General features: G+C 55.2%; 1 protein-coding gene across 4 annotated transcripts in view; it reads left to right on the top strand.

The window, feature by feature from the left end:
* Nucleotides 1-19,733, top strand: part of DPP6 (dipeptidyl peptidase like 6) — a gene marked incomplete at both ends in the record, with an annotated part of 400,205 nt that overhangs the window by 324,222 nt on the left and 56,250 nt on the right. For all 4 annotated transcript variants that reach the window (XM_084230872.1, XM_084230874.1, XM_084230871.1 and 1 more), the window contains one exon: nt 13,873-13,993. In XM_084230872.1, the coding sequence (XP_084086998.1) occupies nt 13,873-13,993 (121 nt within the window). The remainder of the gene's footprint in view (nt 1-13,872; nt 13,994-19,733) is intronic.

A 19,733-nucleotide genomic window follows, 5' to 3' on the forward strand; every position in this document is an offset into this window, starting at 1 on the left:
AGCGCTCAACCGCTGCGCCACCAGGGAGGCTCTCTGTAGTGTTTTTTTTTAAGATTTATTTATTTATGCATACAAAAACTGGGGTACAGGCCAGAGGTGTGGGATGAGAGGACTCCCCAGAGACAGAGCAGGGAACAGAACAGGCGGATCTACTGAAATCCACTGCTGAGGGGAGCAGTGGGGAGACAGGCGAGGTCTGCCGCGCCATGTGGGTAGCTCCCTGGCTGGGGATGGAACTCATGCTGCAGAGGCTGTGGACAGCCTCATAGGTTGCGTCTCAACCCCTCGCAGCACCAGGGAGGCCCTCTCTAGTGATGTTTAAAGGCTGGGAACACGTCGGTGTTTATGGAGCAGTTGGCAGGTGAAGGCTCGTGGGCAGCTGGAGGGCGCCCTGGCGGGGGTGACATAACCCTGGGACGTGCCATGGCAGAGCTCACGTGTGTGCACTCGGGAGGGGAGAGCGTTGTTTTGACCTGATCAAGCGCTTTTACCAGCCCCTATGCTTTCCCTGGCCGTCGCGGCGTGATGCAAGGCTGAGGCGCGGGAATCCCTCTCAGACGCGGCCAGGCTGGGGGCGAGAGGCTGAGGTTTTTTGTCGTTGGGGGTGGTGGATGGACTCAGACAGGGTCAAGCCAGTCCTCAGGACAGAAGAGCCCCTCGCTGCCCGCCCTGCCTTGGCCCCTCACGACACGCTCCAGACTCGCCGTCAGCAAAGCAAAACCAAAGAAAAGGCGGATTTGGGCCGCGCCCAGCCGTGCCCCGGCCCTGTGCGCGGGGCCCGCCTGCTGCGCCGTGACGAGCCAGCGTCCTTCTCCAGGAGAGTCTGGCCTAGAAGGGCGCCGCGCCAGCCTTGGGGTGTTGGGTTAGGGAAGCTCAGCTGATCTAGCAAATGGAATCTAAAAGCAGGACCAGAGCTCTCCACTCAGCAGAGGGCCTGTGGTGGCAGCTTGCCCGCTTGCCGCAGCAAGGCAGTGATAAATTCAGATGACCTTTCTGGACATTAGGATGGGGCGCAGCCTTGCCCGAGCCACCGTTCCCCGGTACAGGGAGAGGGGCTTGGGGGCCGGGACCTTCCAGCAGCCTGGAGACGCTGTGCTGGGCCCTCCCGGGCGCCTGCCGCTGCGGCTGCCCCAGGCTCCCCTTGTGGTGACACCCGCCCGCTCCCCGGCTGCGGCCGTCCCCTGGGCCTGCCCGGGCCGAGACTCTTCCTTGAAGTCGCCCTGAGCGGTCAGCCCGCCGATGGTAGCCGTCAGGCCAAGGCTTCTTGCCTCTGTTGCTCAGTTTCCTTCTGAACGACTTTGTCCCCAGACCAAGTGGAGGCTGCTCAGGGACAAGCCGCGTCCAGCCCGCCTGCCCTCCGGCCAGCGTCCTGCGGGGCAGACCCGGGTCGAGGAAGGGCCTGTTTGGGGGAGGGGCCAGGACAGGGAAGGTTCAGCGGCAGACTTAAGGCGTGAAGTCCAAAGTTCATGGAAATTGGAAAGACTCGATGTTATAACCTAAAAAATGCAAGGTTGGAAAAGTCACCTGGCTCTTCATTGGCTCAGTGGGGGGGTCGGGCACCCCCGGGAGGAGCCCTGGGCTTCGAGGCAGACGTCTCTGTGCGCGCTGTGCACAGAGGGGGGGGGTCCACTGCAAGCGTGTAGAATGGCCGTCTGACCTGGATCGCCACCTCGGTCCACCACGGGGCTCCGGGGACGAGCACACCTGCCTGCCCCGCCAAGGGGGTCTGTTCTGGTCAGCATCACGGGTCAGCACCCCCGCCCCCGACCTGCGCCCCGCCCTCATCCCCAGCTGCTGTGTGTGGTGGAGTGTCACGGTGCCAGGTCCGGCTCAGACAGGAAATAGTAAGCTCATCTGAGACCAGCTGCCCCCAAAAACTTTCGGAAACACACAGGACTGTCCAGTGCGGCAGTGGGTGCCTCACACTGACCACGCAAGTCGGGTGTGCATGCCGGACAGTCAGGACCCTTCCCTCTGGGGGAGCCCGGTGTCCGCTGCCTTTGGTAGGCCACGCCCCGCAGGGTGGTACTGACGCTACCCTCTGCTGTTGGGGTGGCTGTGTGTCGTCGCGGTGGGATGATAACTCAGGTAGCACCGGTGGGCAGGGGCTGGTGTGAAGACGCCCCGTCTCCTTATCTCAGGCCTGGCTGTTTCCCTGAAGCCCAGCCAGCTCTTTCCTCTATAAAGACCAATTAACAAATGACGACATCAATTTTTCTGTTGTTCTCAACCTGGAGACCCGGTCACTTGTCTGAGTGGTGCTTTGCGCTGCGGTGGTGTCGATGCCCATCAACAGCAAGAACGGTGTTTCCCTCCCCGGGTGGCCTGTTCCCGTCCCCGAGCCCGCTGGGCTGGGGGTGGGGTGGAAAGCAAACCTGGAACGGCTTTTCCATCGGAATAACCGGCTGTCCCAGGACCGTGTGCTGAGAAGGTCTGCTTCCCCCGACCTGCAAGGCCGCCTCTGCCCGTTCTCAGCGGCTCAGACACACGTGGGTTTGGCGTCAGAGTCTCCTGCGTGACACTGGCCTTTGTCAGTGGAATGGACTTTCTTAGTTCTATAGCTTGGTGATGTGTGCGACATTGTCCCTCCAGGTAATTATTACACCTTTTCTACCAGGTTCTCTGGTCTGCCCTGTCTCCAGCCCTGTTGATCTGGGGGTGCATGGCCATATCAGCACTGTGTACCCTTGGCGCGTGTGCACGCGCACACACACACACACACACACACACACACGGAGCTTGAGATTAGTTTGTTCGGTCCTCTTAAAAACACTTTTGAAAAGCTAGTTGGAATTGCATTAAATCTATAAGCCAGTGGAGGGAGAACCTATAGCCGTTGGCCGTTGAGTCTTCAGCACATGAGCAGAGCCGAGCAGTTTATTCCCCAAAGAAAGTCTTTCACTGCTGTTTCACAATTTTCTTCATAAATTGCTTGCAAATATTTGGTTTAAATTTAATCCCAGGTATGGCGCGTTTGGAACTATTATATGCCGTTCATTTTTTTTCTGACATAATCTTTTTAATTTATATTCACTAGTGACTAGAATTTAAATTGACTTCCTGTGTTGATTTTGTAGCCAGCACCCTTGCGAAACTCATTTAATTCTACAGTTTATCTCCGGTTTCTTTGGAATGAGTGTGTAGACAGTATCCCCTAAGACCACAGATTCCTCTCTTCCTTTCACCCTACACCTTGCTTCTCCCCCTCCCCGTGCTGGGAACTGGTGGCAGCTGAGACCAGGGGTGGTCCCGGGCCCAGGCCCTTGTTCTGTTCCTGATCGCGGGGGAACGCCATGGCGTTAGGCCGTGCACGCTGGGTAGAGGCCGCCCACCTCTGAGGAGGTCGTTTCTCGTCCTCGCTGGCGCTGGGTTTCCTGTCCTTGTCTCGCTGTTTTGGTTTGTGCAAAATCTTGAATGAATTTTGCATTTTAAGATGTTTCCTGCATCTAGTGAGCTGACCTGTGGGTTTCTCCTGAAAGCTGTCAGGAGGCCCACCGCGTTGACGGTGGAGCCAGCTGCAGGCGAGGCCCACGGCCCGTGGCTGGGCGGCACCTCCTTCTATACATGCGCGGCTGCTGGATGTTTTAATTTTTTTTTATAATAATTTTTATTGTTATATTCCCCATACAATTGCAGCCCCCCCATTCTGACCCCAATCCCTCCCCTCCCGCCCCCACCCCCCTAAAAGTGTCTCTGGTTCATAGTTTTTTGTTGATTTTGATTTTCACTTTCTTATAGTTATTCATTTTCCTGGTCCCTTATTTAAGTTTTCTAGATTCCTGCTATGAGTGAGACCATCCGGTATTTTTCTTTTTCGTTTTGGCTTATTTCGCTGAGCATGATCCCTTCCAGCGCCATCCATGTTGCTGCAAATGGCATGTGTTTATCTTTTTTGAATGCTGAGTAATATTCCATGGTGTATATGTACCACATCTTCTTGATCCAGTCATCTATTTTTGGGCATTTGGGCTGTTTCCAAAGCTTAGCTATTGTAAACAGTGCTGCTATAAACATAGGGGTGCAGGTGTTCTTTGAAATTGATGTTTCTGTGTCCTTTGGGTAAATACCTAGGAGTGGAATTGCTGGATCATATGGAAGCTCTATGTTTAGTAGGTCCAGAAATCTCCACACAGCTCTCCACAGTGGTTGGACCAGTTTGCACTCCCACCAACAGTGCAGAAGAGTTCCTTTTTCTCCACACCCTCGCCAGCATTTGTTGTTGCTAGTTTTTTTAATATGTGCCATTCTCACTGGTGTAAGATGGTATCTCATGGTAGTTTTGATTTGCATTTCCCTGATGGCAAGTGATGTTGAACATTTTTTCATATGCCTGTTGGCCATTTGCATTTCCTCTTCAGAGAAGTTTCTTTTTAGCTCTTCTGCCCATTTTTTGACTGGATTATTTTCTTTGCGTTGAGTCTCATCAGCTCTTTGCAGATTTTTGTGATCAGTCCTTTATCATTAGTGTTGGGTGCAAAAATGTTCTCCCAGTTGGTGGGGTTTCTCTTTGTTTTTGTTATTGTCTCTTTTGCTGTGCAGAAGCTCTTTAATTTGATGTAGTCCCAGCTGTTTATCTTCGCCTTCACTATCACTGCTTTGGGTGATGTGTCTGTAAAGATGTCTTTGATGTGCAAATCACGTAGTGTTTCGCCTATATTTCCTTCTATATATTTTATGGTTTCAGGTCTTATGTCTAGTTCTTTAATCCATTTTGAGTTGATTTTTGTGTATGGTGTGAGGTAGTGGTCAAGCTTCATTCTTTTGCATGTAGCGACCCAGTTTTCCCAGCACCATTTATTGAACAAACTTTCTTTGCTCCAATGCATAGTCTTTGCTCCTTTGTCAAAGATTAGTTGACCATAAATCTGTGGGTTTATTTCTGGATTTTCTATTCGATTCCATTGGTCTGTATGTCTGTTCTTGTTCCAATACCATGCAGTTTTGATGATTATGGCTTTGTAGTATAGTTTGAAGTCTGGGAGTGTGATGCCTCCATTCCCTTCTTTTTTTTTCAGGAGAGCTTTGGCTATTCGGGGTTTTTTGTGATTCCATATGAATTTCATCAATAATTGTTCTATTTCTTTGAAGAATGACATTGAAATTTTGATTGGAATAGCATTGAATCTGTATATTGCTTTTGGAAGGATGGCCATTTTAATAATGTTTATTCTTCCAATCCACGAGCAGGGGATGTCTCTCCATTTCTTTGTGTCTTCTTCTATTTCTTTTAACAGTGTTTTATAGTTTTCTTTGTATAGGTCCTTTACCTCTTTTGTTAGATTTATTCCCAAATATTTGATTTTTTTTGTTTCAATAACAAAAGGGATGGTTTTTTTGATTTCTTCTTCTTCAGATTTATTGTTTGTGTATAGGAAGGCTACTGACTTTTGCGTGTTGATTTTGTATCCTGCCACTTTACTGAACTGATTGATGAGTTGAATTAGCTTTTCTGTGGAGTTTTTGGGGTTCTCTATGTATAATATCATATCGTCTGCAAATAGTGATAGTTTGACTTCTTCTTTTCCTATTTGGATTCCTTGGATGTCTTTCTCTTGTCTTATTGCCCTGGCTAGGACTTCCAGTATTATATTGAAAAGCAGTGGTGAGAGTGGACATCCTTGTCTTGTTCCAGATCTTAATGGAATTGCTTTCAGCTTTTTACCATTGAGAATGATACTGGCTGTTGGCTTGTCATAGATGGCCTTTATGATGTTGAGGTATGTTCCTTGTATCCCAAGAATTTCAAGGGCTTTTATCATGAATGGGTGTTGCACTTTGTCGAAAGCTTTCTCAGCATCTATTGATATTATCATATGGTTTTTATATTTCTTTTTGTTGATGTGTTGGATAACGTTGATTGATTTTTGGATGTTAAACCATCCTTGTGCCCCTGGAATGAATCCTACTTGGTCGTGGTGAATTATCTTATGGATACATTGTTGGATTCTGATGGCTAAAATTTTATTGAGGATTTTTGCATCAGTGTTCATTAGGGAGATTGGCCTGTAGTTTTCCTTTTTTGTGTTGTCCTTGTTCGGTTTTGGTATTAGTGTAATGTTGGCTTCATAGACGTGTTTGGTATTGTCCCTTCCTTCTCAATTTTTTGGAAGAGTTTGTGAAGGATAGGCACTAATTCATCTCTGAATGTTTGGTAGAATTCATTTGTAAATCCATCAGGTCCTGGGCTTTTGTTTTTGGGGAGGTTTTTGATTACCATTTCAATTTCGCTAATTGTAATTGGTCTGTTTAGGTGTTCTATTTCTTCTTTATCTAGCTTTGGGTGATTGTAGAGTTGTAGGAATTTGTCCATCTCCTCTAGATTGTTGAACTTGTTTCCATATAACTGTTCATAGTAGTTACTGATTATTCTTTTGATTTCTGCTGTGTCCGTTGTGATTTCTCCTCTTTCATTGATGATCCTGTTTATTTGTGCTTTCTCCCTTTTTTCCTTTGTGAGCCTGGCTAGGGGTTTGTCTATTTTATTGATTTTTTCAAAGAACCAGCTCTTGGTTTCATTGATCTTTTGGATTGTTTTTTTAGTTTCAATTTCATTTATTTCTGCTTTGGTTTTTATTATTTCTTTTCTTCTACTGGTTTTGGGGTTTTTTTGTTGTTCTTTTTCTAGATCTTTGAGCTTCGAGATTAGGTTGTTTCTTTGAGTTCTTTCTTGTTTCTTGATGTGAGCTTCTATTGCTATATATTTTCCTCTTATTACTGCTTTTGCTGCATCCCATACATTTAGGATATTGGTGTCCTCCTTGTCGTTCAATTCAAAAATTTTTTTAATTTCTTCTTTGATCTCCTCATTAGTCCAGTGGTCTTCCAGTAGTGTGGTTTTTAATCTCCATGAGGTAGGAAAGTTCCTTGCCTTCTTTTTATGGTTTATTTCTAGTTTGATGCCTTCATGGTCAGAAAAGATGGTTGATATGATTTCAATCTTGGTGTATCTGTTGATGCTTGTCTTGTGCCCCAGTATGTGATCGATCCTGGAGAATGATCCGTGTGCGCTTGAGAAAAATGTGTACTCCGTTTTTTGGGGGTTTAGTGTTCTATAGATGTCTGTTAAGCCCAATTGCTCTAGGTCCTTATTTAGAGCTTTGGTTTCTTTACTTATTTTTTGTCTTGTTGATCTATCCATTGTTGATAGTGGTGTGTTGAAGTCTCCCACTACGTATGTGTTTTCTCTGATGTCTGTTTTCAGAGAGGACAACAGTTGTCTGATATATTTTGGTGCTCCTTCATTTGGTGAGTATATGTTAATGAGTGTTATTTCTTCTTGAAGTATTGTCCCCTTGATCATAATGTAGTGACCATTGGGGTCTCTTTTTATTTTTTTGAGTTTGAAGTCTGTTTTATCTGATGTAAGTATAGCTGTTGCTGCTTTCTTTTTTGGTCCATTTGCTTGTAGGATTGTTTTCCATCCCTTAACTTTGAGCCTATTTTTATCTTTTGTAGCTAAATGTGTTTCCTGGAGACAGCAAAAGGTTGGGTTTTGTTTCTTAATCCAGGCTGCAACTCTGTGTCTTTTTATTGAAGAGTTTAGTCCATTTACATTTAGAGTTAATATTGATATGTTAGCATCTGTATTTGCCATTGTGTTTGTCTTTCCTTTGATTTTATTTATTTATTCTTTTAATAACTTTTTTTTTTTTTGGCCTTCTTTCATTGTTATTCGTCCCTCTGAGGTTCTGGCTTTAGGACTCCTTGTAGTATTTTTTGGAGTGGGGGTTTAGTTGCAATGAAATTCCGGAGTTTCTGTTTGTCTGGGAAGGTCCATATTCTTTCTTCAAAGAGGAAGGAGAGCTTTGCGGGATAGAGTATTCTTGGTTGGCATCTGTTTTCTTGGAGTCTGTTGACTATGTCCCTCCACTCTCTCCTTGCCCGTAGTGTTTCTTCGGAGAAGTCTGATGTCAGCCTGATTGGCTTTCCTTTGAATGTTATCTGTTTCTTCCCTCTTGCCAGCTTCATTATTTTTTCCTTGTCCTGGATTCTTGGGAGCTTTACTATTATGTGTCTTGCTGTATTTTTTCTTTCGTCATGGAAGTTTGGTGTTCTTCTTGCTTCTTGTATATCAATTTTCAGCTCCTTCTTCACATTTGGGAAGTTCTCTTCAATTATCTCTTTGAATATTTTCTCTGTTCCTACTTCTCTCTCCTCTCCTTCTGGTATTCCTATAACTCTTATATTTCCTTTCCTCATGGAGTCAGATAGTTCCCGAAGTCTTTCTTCATTCTTTTTCCTTCGTACTTCTCTTTCCTTTTCTGTTTTGGTTCTTTTTATTTCTGTGTCTTCAAGAGCACTTATTCGTTCTTCCATTTCATCTATTCTGCTTTCATTGCTTTTCCCAGAATTCTTTAGTTCTTCCATTAATTCTTTGATCTCCTGCATTTCTTTTACTTCCCTCTTTAGGGACTCAATTTCATTCTTCTGATCGTTGATTATTTTTCCCTTATCATTGTTTTCCTTTATGACTTCTGTCAGTTTTTTAATCACGGCAATTTTAAATTGTCTTTCTGGAAGGCTCAGAAGTTCTTCCAAGTTACTGTCGTTGCAATCTGGGGGCTGGTTTTCTTTTTCTGGTGTGCTTTTTCTCTGGAGAGTTGCTAGGTTGCGTGTGGTTCTTCTCCTCCCTACTGTCTGTTTTCTAATTTGCCGTATGCGTTGGGACACTGTGTTGTTGGGACTGGCCGGCATCTTGGGTGAGCTTCTCTGCTCCCCTCTGGTTCCTCCAGGAGTCATCTGTCAGTTTCAAGCAGTCTTTATTGGAGAAAGGTCCCTGTCCTAAAATGTCGATGTGGGGACACACTCCCCTGTGCGCCTGGTCTGCCCCGGCGGTGGGTTCCTGCTCCCCCTCTGGGCTTGGACTGCAGGCCAAAGGGGGTCTGTCGTGGGCGAACTTCCCCCGCTCACCTCTGGCTCCTGAGGAAGCCTTCTGCAGGTAGTCTTTACTGAAGAAATGTCCCTGTTCTAAAATGGTGATGTGGGACACACTCCCTGCGCGTCCGGTCTCAGGCACACTCTTCTGCGCGCCTGGTCTGCCCCGGCTGTGGGTGTTCGCTCTCCCTGTGGGCTCAGACTACTTGTTCAGAAGGGGCCCGGTGTGGGCTAACTCCCCAGCTGGCCACTAGCTCCTTCAGGAGCCTCTGCTGGCTTCAAGTCGCTAGGTGGCGCCAGAGATCTCTCCTAGAGCCCTTGGGGAGCTGATTTTCCACCCCGTGGGACAGGGAGCAGAGCGGGGATGGTAGGGTACACCTCAACGGCTTTGGGGTGCTGTGTCTGCCTTGTGCCCCACCGTCGTGGGGAACCCACGCCCCTAATTTCGTGCCCCGGGTCTCAGTTCCAAAGCCCTCAGTTCCAGGACGCGGGCTGTAGCCCAGTTCAGTGGCGCGGGAATGGCGCCTTTTGCACCGCTCCCGTGCCTGGGCGCCTGGTTCCTGCTTACTCAGGGAGGGACCTTCACCTCAGTGAGGACCTCTGCGCGTCTCCCCGCAAGCCTAGGTCGTCTCCCAAGCCTAGGTCGCAGGCGCGGGGACCTGGGCAGCCGCGATCCTGGTCTGCACTTGCTTTTCAAGCGCGCCGAGCGCGCCGCTTTCCGCACAAGCTTACCGGCAGCCCGGGCTGTGTGCGCGTCTCCCGGGGTCTTTGTTCTTCTCTAATGGCGCCCGGAGCCGTTCGCTCACCGCCGCGGCGGATCCTGCAGGGTTCGCCTCAGCTCCCGTTCACGGGGTGTGGTGGCTGCAGTAGTTCCTTTCCACTCACAGTCCCGCTTGCTGCGTCCTTTGTTCTTGTTGGCCGTTTTGGTTTGTTGTTTCCCTCCTCTCTGCCGGTCGGAGAGTGCCGCCTCTGTGGGCGGGGGAGGGGAGCAGGGTTCTGCGCTTCCCTCCCTTCTGGTCCTCTTTTATGGCCACTTTCTTCTTCGGGTAGTTTGCTGGAGTCACCCGTTTATCTTCCGTGTCCCAGTTCTCACTGGGACCTGCCGCTTTTCCTCCCTATTAACTTTTTTTAATGGGAGATCTTACTCGCAGTGTCTCCTCGCCGCCATGTTGCTCCGCCTCCAATCTGCTGGATGTTTTAAATGAATATTTTCTTTACAGTTTTTGTCTGTTCATGAATGAAATTGACCTACGAATGTGGAGCATCACTTTATTGAATTTGTCTTAAATCACTTCACTGGAATGGCACTTAAACGGGGCACGCACGGAACTACGTCCACACCGTCAGTCTTATGAGTGTGATGCTTACAAATAGACTCTGCCACTTAGCTGCAACGAATTTCAAGCAGCAGTATCAGTCCCGGGGGGCTGCGCTGACGCGGCGCGGCTGGAGCGTGACTCGGGACCCACTGTCCCAGCCCTGCTACCCGGCCCAATTTCAGGTCTTCAGACTTGGGCTCACCGACCAGGAGAAGGTATCCCACAGCCCCCCAAACCTGCTGATCTCCCATTAACAAAGAAAGGGCAAACCTCATGCCCAGAACCTGATTCGTGTCATCCTGGATGGCATTAGGAACGCCGGTGCCGGGTGTTGGGTGTGCATCCTAAGCGTCCCCGCTGGCGGCCCATTCACTTAGTGATACAAAATTTCCCGTGCAAATGAAGCTTGTTTGCGTGGAAAGGGAATTGGTTTTATTTCTCGGGTAGGAAGCCATGCCAGTGGCATTGAAAAATCATCGCTGACCATGACGGTGTGGGTGCCGGCCTGCTGGGGAGCCCCGCGCCGGGGGAGCCAGGGTCTCAGACCTCAGCGTCTGCCGCTCCCGGGACGGAGCCATCTCTTTGATCCTGCTCAGCCTCGGTCTCCTCATCTCTAAATAGGGTAGAAAGACCCCCAGCGTGCCTCAGGGTGGCGAGACAGCTCAAGGCAGTGAATGTTAGTCCCTTCCTTGACCGTCAGAGTGAGAGGCAAACTCTATGTGTCTTGGATCCGGGCCACAGACCTGCTCAAGTGGTGAGGAAACTATAGAAGGGACACCCGTGGGCTTTGGCATCAGACAACCCTAGGAGCTTCCTCGGCCTTGAGCCTCCTCGTCAGTTTCCTCAGCCATAACGTGAGGCAGACTAAGGTGGCCGTCCGGGGTGATTCCTGGGAAAGCCCAGGTAATGCGAACCCGAGTCTCTGTGCAGTGGCCGCACCATGGACATCCAGCCGCTCCGTGCACCGTGGTGCCTTGTCGTCCAGACTGGAATGGGGAGACCCCTTTCTCGCTGGGGAGCCCCTCTCCCCTGAGTAGTGCCCCAGGCCCCAGGTGCACAAAGGATCCCAGCGTCTTGTGGGGAATTCAGTTAATACACGTCGGAGGCAAGAAGCTCAGGGTACAGGGCGCCCCTGGCCCTTGAGACGCGGGGGCTATCGCCAGGCAGGCAGGAGGCTCAGGTGCCGCTGCAGACTCACCAGAGAGGCCGCTCTGCCTCCCTCAGGGGCCCAGGGCGTGCGAGGCTGCCTGGTCGCCACCTTCCCAGCACGTGAAACTGGAGAACTGTCCCCTCTCCTCCCGCAGTTCTGTTCTGCCCCTTTCACGAGGTCTTTTTTAAGGATAAAATGGGGGGGGAGGCGGGTAACTTGGCTCCTTTACAAGGAATTCCTCTCGGCAGCAGCCCCAGCGTAATGTGGGCGGTGGTGAGGCGCCAGTGCCTGCCGTGCCAGCAGCCACAGTGCCCTGGGTGTGGCCGAGGGCGCAGCCAGCGCTGGCAGGGCTGGAAGGAAGCCGTCCCGTAGGGGCGCCAGCGCCTCTTCCCCACCCCACATCTTCATGGCACCGGGCAACGTTATGCTGCTTGACTGTCGTCCTGGTATCGCAAGTCTGAAACGTGGCTTCATTAATCAGCATCTTCAGTTTTGACGGTCATCTTCCGTTTTGCTACGATTTTGGAACACACTGATTTTCCAGAGATGCTGATCTCCAGGCTCCAGAAGGCTGGTGGCACAGAAGGGTGTTATGTCACACACGCCCGCTGAGCTGGGACGTCCTCCCGCAGCCCAGCCAGGGAGGGGAGGCCCTGGCCGGTGCCACTCGGACTAGGGGGTCCCTTCGAGCCAGGCAGGTCCTAGATGGCAGTAGGTGGAGCACCTGCACTTGTTCCAGCAGCTGTCTTGATGGGAGGTCTGTCCACCGGCGTCATCCCTCCAGAAGCTGCTGGCCCTGCCCTGCCCTGCCCTGGACAGGTGCCTCATGGCTGATCTGTGTCCATGGCCAGAGCAGAGTTTGCCCAGCACCTGGCAGGGTGCCCTGGGTGCCCTGCACAGGAGGACGAGCGGGGCTGGGACCCAGGCTGGGGTGGCTCCCCTGGCCCCTCTGCCCCAGCCCTGGCTGGCCCAGGAGTGACCGCTGGCCCTGGACTTCCTCCTGCCGAGGTCACTTGGCAGAGAGGACATGGGTGCCAGGGGTCCGTCCCAGGGCTGGTGACATTCCAAGCTCCTGGGCTCATGGTGTCCCGGTGTCCTCTGTGCTGTTCAGGGCTTGTTTCAGACAGAGGCACCGTGGAGGGAGCAGCAAGTGCTGGGTGGAGGGAGCTGAAATGCACCTGCTCTCCCTGGAGGGGAGCACCTGCGACGGCCCCATCCCAGGTGGAAATGCCGCCCATCTCCTTTCCCGGAGGGGGGCCCGTGTGTGATCCGGGGATGGTGGGGGGGTTCGTCCTTCCCAGTCCTGTGCCAGGCTCCTCTAGGTTGTGGGGTTTTATTCTTTATTTTACCCATTGTACAAGCAATGCAGAACACAGAAAGAAAATAGAAAAAAGCTGCTTACGACTGTACTCACTGTCCCGGGATCCACTTCCTGTCAAGAGTCCCTCAGCGCCTTAGTCTTGCTGCCGAGCGGCGCCTTTGTGCGCAGAGACGGCGGCTTCTCTCTGCCCAGCCTCTTGCCCCACAATGACACAATCAGCATTTGATACAACTAAACTCTTGCAAGTGGCAGACATGATTTTTAATGGTTACATCAAGTCTTTGAATGGACCTGCCGACCGTCGGCCCCACTCGGACGCCTGTTCGCGCTGCTCCCTGCTCCCTGCTCACACCCGGCACGCCCCTCTGGGCCAGGGGGTTCCTGACTCGAAATTGCCACGTCGAAAACAACCAAAGCTTCTTAAAAACCCCGGCTAGGTATTCACAAACGGTTCTGTGTTGATTTTTATCGGCTTCAGGCTCTACCATTTAAAAAAAATCACTGCTAATCCTGTATTAAAATAAGGTTGCTGCTGTTGCCGCTCGGCTGCAGAGCCGCCCCCGTCAGCCGATCGCTGTGTCTGGCCGCTGCCCGGTCGCATGTATTCCCCGCGTTGTTTCCCATGAAGAATGCCGCCGTGTCGTTCTGGTGAACTAGCGGGTTTTCTGCCTCTCTCTGTCTGGTGTGTAAATAATAGCAAAGGACCCCTGGGGAGGCCAGATCCAGTTTCCTCTGCCACATTCGGTGGGGGGGGCTGGTGCTGACCCCTCAGCTCACCTTGGGGAGCCCTCAGGTCCGTCAGAGCACCTCCCCCGCAGAGGGGCCGCCCCCTCCCCCTGCCAGGAGGGTGAGAGCGTGTCCTCTGCCCGCCTCGCCTCCGCTGAGCCCCCGGTGGGCACCGGGCAGGGCCACTCGACAACGTTCAAAGAACGTGAGCCGCAGAGTCGCAGGCGTGCAGGTCCCGCCCATCAGCCTGACTTGCGAGGACACTTTCCATAGCCAGAAGAGTCAACTCGGCCTGATGTTAATTACGCAGAAGAATCAGATCACAAAGTATCCGGTCGTGGGGATGGCGGCACTGGGCGGGCTCCAGAGGCCGGTGTCCAGTCAGCCTGACATGTGGGTTCCCGGGGTGGGCGCCCCCAGGGTCCCAGGGCACCTTCGCTGTGGCCGCCCGTAACTGCAGGTCTGTCCTCTCCCCTCCTTAGATATTCATCTTTGAAAACAACATCTACTACTGCGCGCACGTCGGGAAGCAGGCCATCCGCGTGGTCTCCACCGGCAAGGAGGGCTCCATCTACAACGGCCTCAGCGACTGGCTGTACGAAGGTGAGACGCGCACACAGGCGGGGGCAGGGGCCGGGGCCGCCGCGGGAGGGGCCGGGGCTGCTGCCAGAGGGGCCGGGGTCACAGCCGCCGCAGCTGATGGGCTGCTTGTGCCCTTTGACATCCACCACAAGCCAGACTCCAGTCTCCTGAGGTTCTGCTAAGTGAAAGGAGCCTCCGGGAGCACCAGGCCATCAGCAGGAGCCTGCAGTATGCAGCGATCACCTGGTGGCCAGGTGTGCAGGCCTAACGCACGGTCAGCCAAGGCTTGGGCTGTCAGGAGCGTAGGGACTTCCAAGCCCCCAGGGGTGTCCAATGTGAGGTCCGTCCCCTCCCACCCTACAGCCTGCCTTGCTTTGCCTGGGGGTTAGCAGCTGCAGCTCTCAAGGGCACCATGGCCTTCCTGCTGCGGGCGGGGCTGGCTGCGGTCATCCCACCCTGGCTTCCTAGGCCCGGGACTCCCTCTGTTCATGTTCTTAGTCCCTGTGCTGGAGGCCTGGTGGTGACAGCAACCGTTGCTGCCAGATGCCACCAGACGCGGGTCCTGTCTGAGCACAATCACGTCACCGTGCTGGCCCTCTGCCCACGCCAGTGGCTGCCCGGGCAGCAGCTCAGGCTGAGCCCACACGCAGTCGTTTCTCACCTGCAGAGGCTGGGGGTCCGAGGTCAAGTGTGCAGACCCCGGGGTCTCCTGTGTCCTGGTGGCAGAGAAGCCCTTTGGCCCCCACCCCCTTGTGGGGGGCCAGGACCATCGTGGGGGTGGCACCACGTGGCCTAGTCACCCCTGCGCCCCTAAACACCATCACCCTGGTGGACACAAGTGCTCGGCCCGGCTCCCCGGTCAGGATGGCCGAGCTGAGGGCTGGCGCTAACTCTCCCAGACGCCCTGGGCCGGGCAGCATCCAGGGCCGGGTCCACTGAAAAGCCCACGTGAGGATGGTCCGTAACCCCAACGTGGTGATGAGTAGCTGTGTTTTCTTGGCGTGGCCCCAGGTCCAGACCCCAAGTGCCAGGCCGGGCCTGGGGACCAGCCCAGAGCGGACTGCGCCCCCCGCTCTGTCCCTGCGCCGCGTTTACCACCCTAAGCACACCCGTGCGGCACGGCCCTGGGCGCCGGGTCAGGCCCCTGTGGCTGAGACTGTCAGCTGAGAGGTGAGTCGTGCTCACGGACACCCAGTCGTGGGGACGCAGTTGGTGACTTCAGTGAATGTCTGTCGTGTGGCCCAAGATGCAGATGATACCCTCATTCAAGAAAGTTCCAGAGCCCTTTCCAGCCCACTGTCCTGGCCCAAGGCTCCCTCCCAGCCCCCAGCATCCTGGTTTCCGTGCACGTCTCTGACAGACAGGGCCCCCCCTCCCCGCCGGGTCCCCAGGAGCCCGGTCACACCCGCTGCCTGCCTGCTCAGGGCTCCAGGCCCCGGTTTTCCGGCTGCCGTCCGGGCCCCGGGAGAATTGGCTCTGAGGCCCTGTTGTCACCTGTCCTTGGCCCGGTGCAGTGGACTGGAAGGACCCCGGCTGGTTGTCCACCCACAACGTGCCCTGGGCAGCAGCCCCCACCCCAGCATCCCAGGCAAGGGCCGAGCCCCTGCGGTGGCCACCTCAACACGGCCCAGGGCTCGCCGCCCTCAAAACCCACCTGGGGAGACTGGAAACATCTTTTTCAGTATCTTCCCCATAGAATTAAAAGCACCTCGCTTTGCAAGTCAAGTTAAACATTTGCTTTGGCAAATCCATTGAAAGGGACTTTTTCTTGAAGGCGTTTTCCCGGAGTTGTGTGGGTGCAGGTAGCGGATCCCCAAGGCTTGCCGCTCAGCCGCCGATGAGGCGGCTCCTTCTGCAGAGGCGGCTCCTTCTACAGAGTGCGCTACCTGGGCGGCCAGAGCCCTTCAGACGTGGGTCTCAGCCTTCGGGCTGGGAGCCCGGGGGCTGCCCCCTGGTGTAATCTGGGAAGGGAAACCCTGGAGCTTGCCCTCTTCTAATCCCGCCTCCACTCTTTCACCTCCTGTGCTTCTTAAAGGCCAAAGCAATGAACACGGGGCCTCCCTGGGGACCAAGGGGAATCATCCATTCAGTGGACATTTGTGTTGCCTTTTGTGAAGCCCCTGGGGGCTTCTCCCGATACAGATGTGCCCCACCCCAGGGCGCCGCTCTCTGCCCTTGGATTCGGGGGTCACAACCACACGGTGTTTGCACCTCTGGCCGCGGGCAGGGAGCAGCAGGATCTCGGAAGCGTGGCTGCCCACGCTCTGTGGCCACAGCACAGCCCAGCAGCAGCCTCCGGAGCAGTTAGCTTAATGCTCGGTGTTTAGTCCAGCTGAAATGGGTCTTCCTGCCCAGCCCTCCCAGCTCCAGCGGCACGAATGACCGGGTCTGGCCTGCACGCAATCTCACCTTGGAGAGAGACGCAGAGAGAACGCAGCAGCCGCCCCGGTGGGGTCCCGGCCAGTCCCTCACCCAGCAGGAGGCCCCGGGCTCCTGCCCCATCCCCCTCGGGAGAGGGCCTCAGGGGGTGTTGCTTGAGGGCAGGGTCTAAGGGGAGGGAGAGACGCCAGTTCAGCCTGCCCACCAGCTCAGCTGCCCACTCAGCACCCTTGCCGGTGCCCACTCTTGGCACTCAGTGCCTGCTGCTTCATCGTAGGCCTCACATCCCAGGAGCCCTCCCCTGCAGGGCAGCCCCACCTGCACGTCCCACCTGCCCCACCAGTGATCACTGGGATTGCAGACGAATCCCCCCTCCCGTTGTAACAATAGCACGGCCCCCCCAAGTACCGGCCCGGCCTCCCACAAACTCCCCTCAGAAAGACACACACGCTCCTTCCCGTTATCGCATGGTGGTTGTTGACCACGCAGTAAAGATGTGTCACCTTCTCCCCAAAGATAACAGAGGCAGGGGTGACCTCAGGGGCCCTGGGCCGGGGGAGAGCAGACCCCCGCGCTGGGCCAGGGGAGCAGGACCCCCCCACACGGAGCCAGGCGGGAGCGGGAGCCAGCTGCCCTCTGGCGGCCAGCCCAGGCACGTGGCGGGCCCGCCCCGGAGGGCTGATTTGTGGGCGCTGGCGATCATGATGATAATGAGGCTCCCGGGTGTGATGTGCAGCTGTGATTAGCGGGGAGCTGCCGCCTGCAGGGTGAAAGCGCCATCTGCCCCCTGGCTTGATGTTCCCGATTCTTTTTTAACCCCCATTTAATTCTGCTCCCAGCACCTCAGATAAAATATTTAGTGGCAGGGAAAAGGCAGCAGATGCAAGTGGGAATAAATAAGATTTTCTGTATTTAGAATGAGGCCATTTATTTCCGAATACGGCTCTATGGGGCGTGTTATTTATGTCTCCTGCAGCCTTCCAGCACCCAGATTTCCCGGCGCTCTGCTCTCTCCAGTGAATATCGCAGTGGGGTGGGGTGGGGAGCAGACACTCAGGGAGTCGGCCCCCGGGGCCATTTTAGTAGGAGCCTCTCCCATGCCTGCCTGCGGTGTGATCTTATCTTGCCTCATTAATGATGGAGTCTGCAGGCCTTGGTGTCTGGCTCAGGCAGCTGGAACCGAGGCAGCGGCCAGGGGCGCCCGTTCCCGGGGCAGGCAGGGCCTTCTGCAAAGACCAAGGAAACTGAGTCAAGAGGCGCAGCCAGGCCAGGGCCCTGCCCGCCCGGTGCCCTTGGAGGATGCGGCCCCCAGCCCACGTGCTCCTCTGCCACAGGGGCCAAAGGCAGAGCTGCAGGCTGCTGGGGTCACAGCAGAGAGGTCAGGGTCTCCTGTCACTCACGGGACAGACGACACTAGGGGCTGAGAAGGCCCATCCTGCCGCCCTGTGCGGTGCAGCTTGAGGCACAGCAGCTTGTGTGAAGGGAGAGCAGCTGTGACCGCTGTGAGCTTGTTATTCCTGCTCTCACGGAGAGACCAGAGGGGGTCGAGCATCTCCCCGGAGAACATTCCAGCACATCAGTGTTGGCGGAGCCGGTGGCTGAGCTGGGTCCCCTCCTGGCCCCTTTGTTCCAAAGGTTTAACCTGGACAGGTCACCGAGAGGCTGGCCCACTGGCAGGACGTGGGCGCCAGCAGCCCCGAGGCCCCTGCCCTCCCACCAGGACCAGACAGCCCTGCACAGGGACGGGCCTGCGGGGGCCGGGCCAGGGACTTGCTGGCCGAGTCCCTCCCTTGTGAGGCCCCCACCCTGCCCCTGCCCAGCTTCTGTCCTGCCCCCAAGAGGCGCTGACAGACTCCCTAGCCTTCTGGAAGTTTCTGCCTGCAAGGTTTCTGAGTGGCAGCCAGGCTGGTCACCCCTTCACTTTGAGGCGCCCATCAGGAAGCCTGGAGCCCAGAGAGGGGCCGAAGGCTCCTGCAGGGGGCACTCGGGCGGCAGAGGTGGCTGTGAGGGCCGGAGAGCGCTGACCCTGGAGGCGCACCTGAGTGGACTTGGCCTGGACGTGGCCTCCCGAGGGGTGGGGCCGACCTGGGAGGCTCGCCCGAGCCCCATCCCACGCGTCCCCGTCCCACTGTGCCGGTGGCCCCCGGACACGGCGCGGCCTTAATGCTTCGCCGTCGTGATTTCATGGCGTCAGCCGGCACCCACAGCAGGGCGCTGGGCGGACAGCATTTCTGTTCCCTGGGGACAGGCCAGGCTGGTTCGGGATCGGCTGCCCCAGTCTACATCCTGCTCGGGGCAGGGCCCCTCGTTCTCCACGCCCCCTCCTGTGGGCGACGCCAGGGCTGTGTCCATCCAAACCAGGTCTTCGGCGGGTCCATCCTGTGTGTCCCGGGCCCCCGACACGCCCAGCCCCAGCCCCTGAACCTCTGTCCTGCCACACCCCGCCAGCCCAGCTGGAGAACGCCTAGCCACAGGGCTGCCCAGGCGGGCCCAGCTGGTAACAGAGCAGCCTGGAGAAGGCAGGGACTGGCCCTCGGGGAGGCCTCCGGGCCTGAAGCCAGGGCGGGTAAGGGAGTGCGGGTGAGGGAGGCTGTGGGGTGTCAGGCTGGCCTGAGCCGGGGTGACCTGGGGCAGGGCCTTCTCTGGCCCCAGGGCCTCTCGACTCTGCTCTTGAGTGGATGGTTTCTGAGGCCCCTTCTGCCTTGAAGGCCAAGGGACGTGTGTCGCGTCAGAGGGGCTGCGAGGTCACATTCTGGCCTGTGCTGCCTGATGGCCATCTGGGACAGGGTCCAGCAGCGGCCACCTGGTTGCCCCTCCCTCACACCACCACCCCCACAGCATGCCTGGGTTGGCTGTGGTCACCCGGGAGCAGTGCTGCCCTCACCAATCCCCTGCCCAGAATGAAGGGCCCCGGCACCCCACCTCTGTGTCCCCAGCAGCCCTGCCCTGGCCTCACCTACCTGCGCCCCATCCCCTTAGGGCAGGAGGCCCAAGAAGAAAGGGAGCAGGGCCGGCCCCGCCACTGTCACACCCTGCCCCAGAGCCTCGCAGAAGCTCTGGGTCAGCCCAGAAGTCCCCGTTGGACTGGGGCAGGGACAGGGCTGGGCTCAGGGCTGGACAGGCCTGGGCTGCCTGAGGGCTTTGCATTCTCCCCGCTTCTGAGGGGTTTGCATTCTGCCCCCTTCTGCTTCCCCACCCTGGTGGCAGGCGGTGACGGTGCCTGCGCGTGCCCTTGCCTGGCCACGCAGCCTGGACACCGTCCCCCAGTCACACAGGGTCCTGCACTGCACCTGGTCGGGATGTGCGTCTCTTGTTCTTTGAGCCTGAGAACCACCCCCAGCCCCATGTGGCTGCCCAGAGACTGCTCTGAGGGCTGGTGGTG

This window comes from Talpa europaea (assembly GCF_964194135.1).
Source record: "Talpa europaea genome assembly, chromosome: 3".
Taxonomy (NCBI): Eukaryota; Metazoa; Chordata; class Mammalia; order Eulipotyphla; family Talpidae; genus Talpa; species Talpa europaea.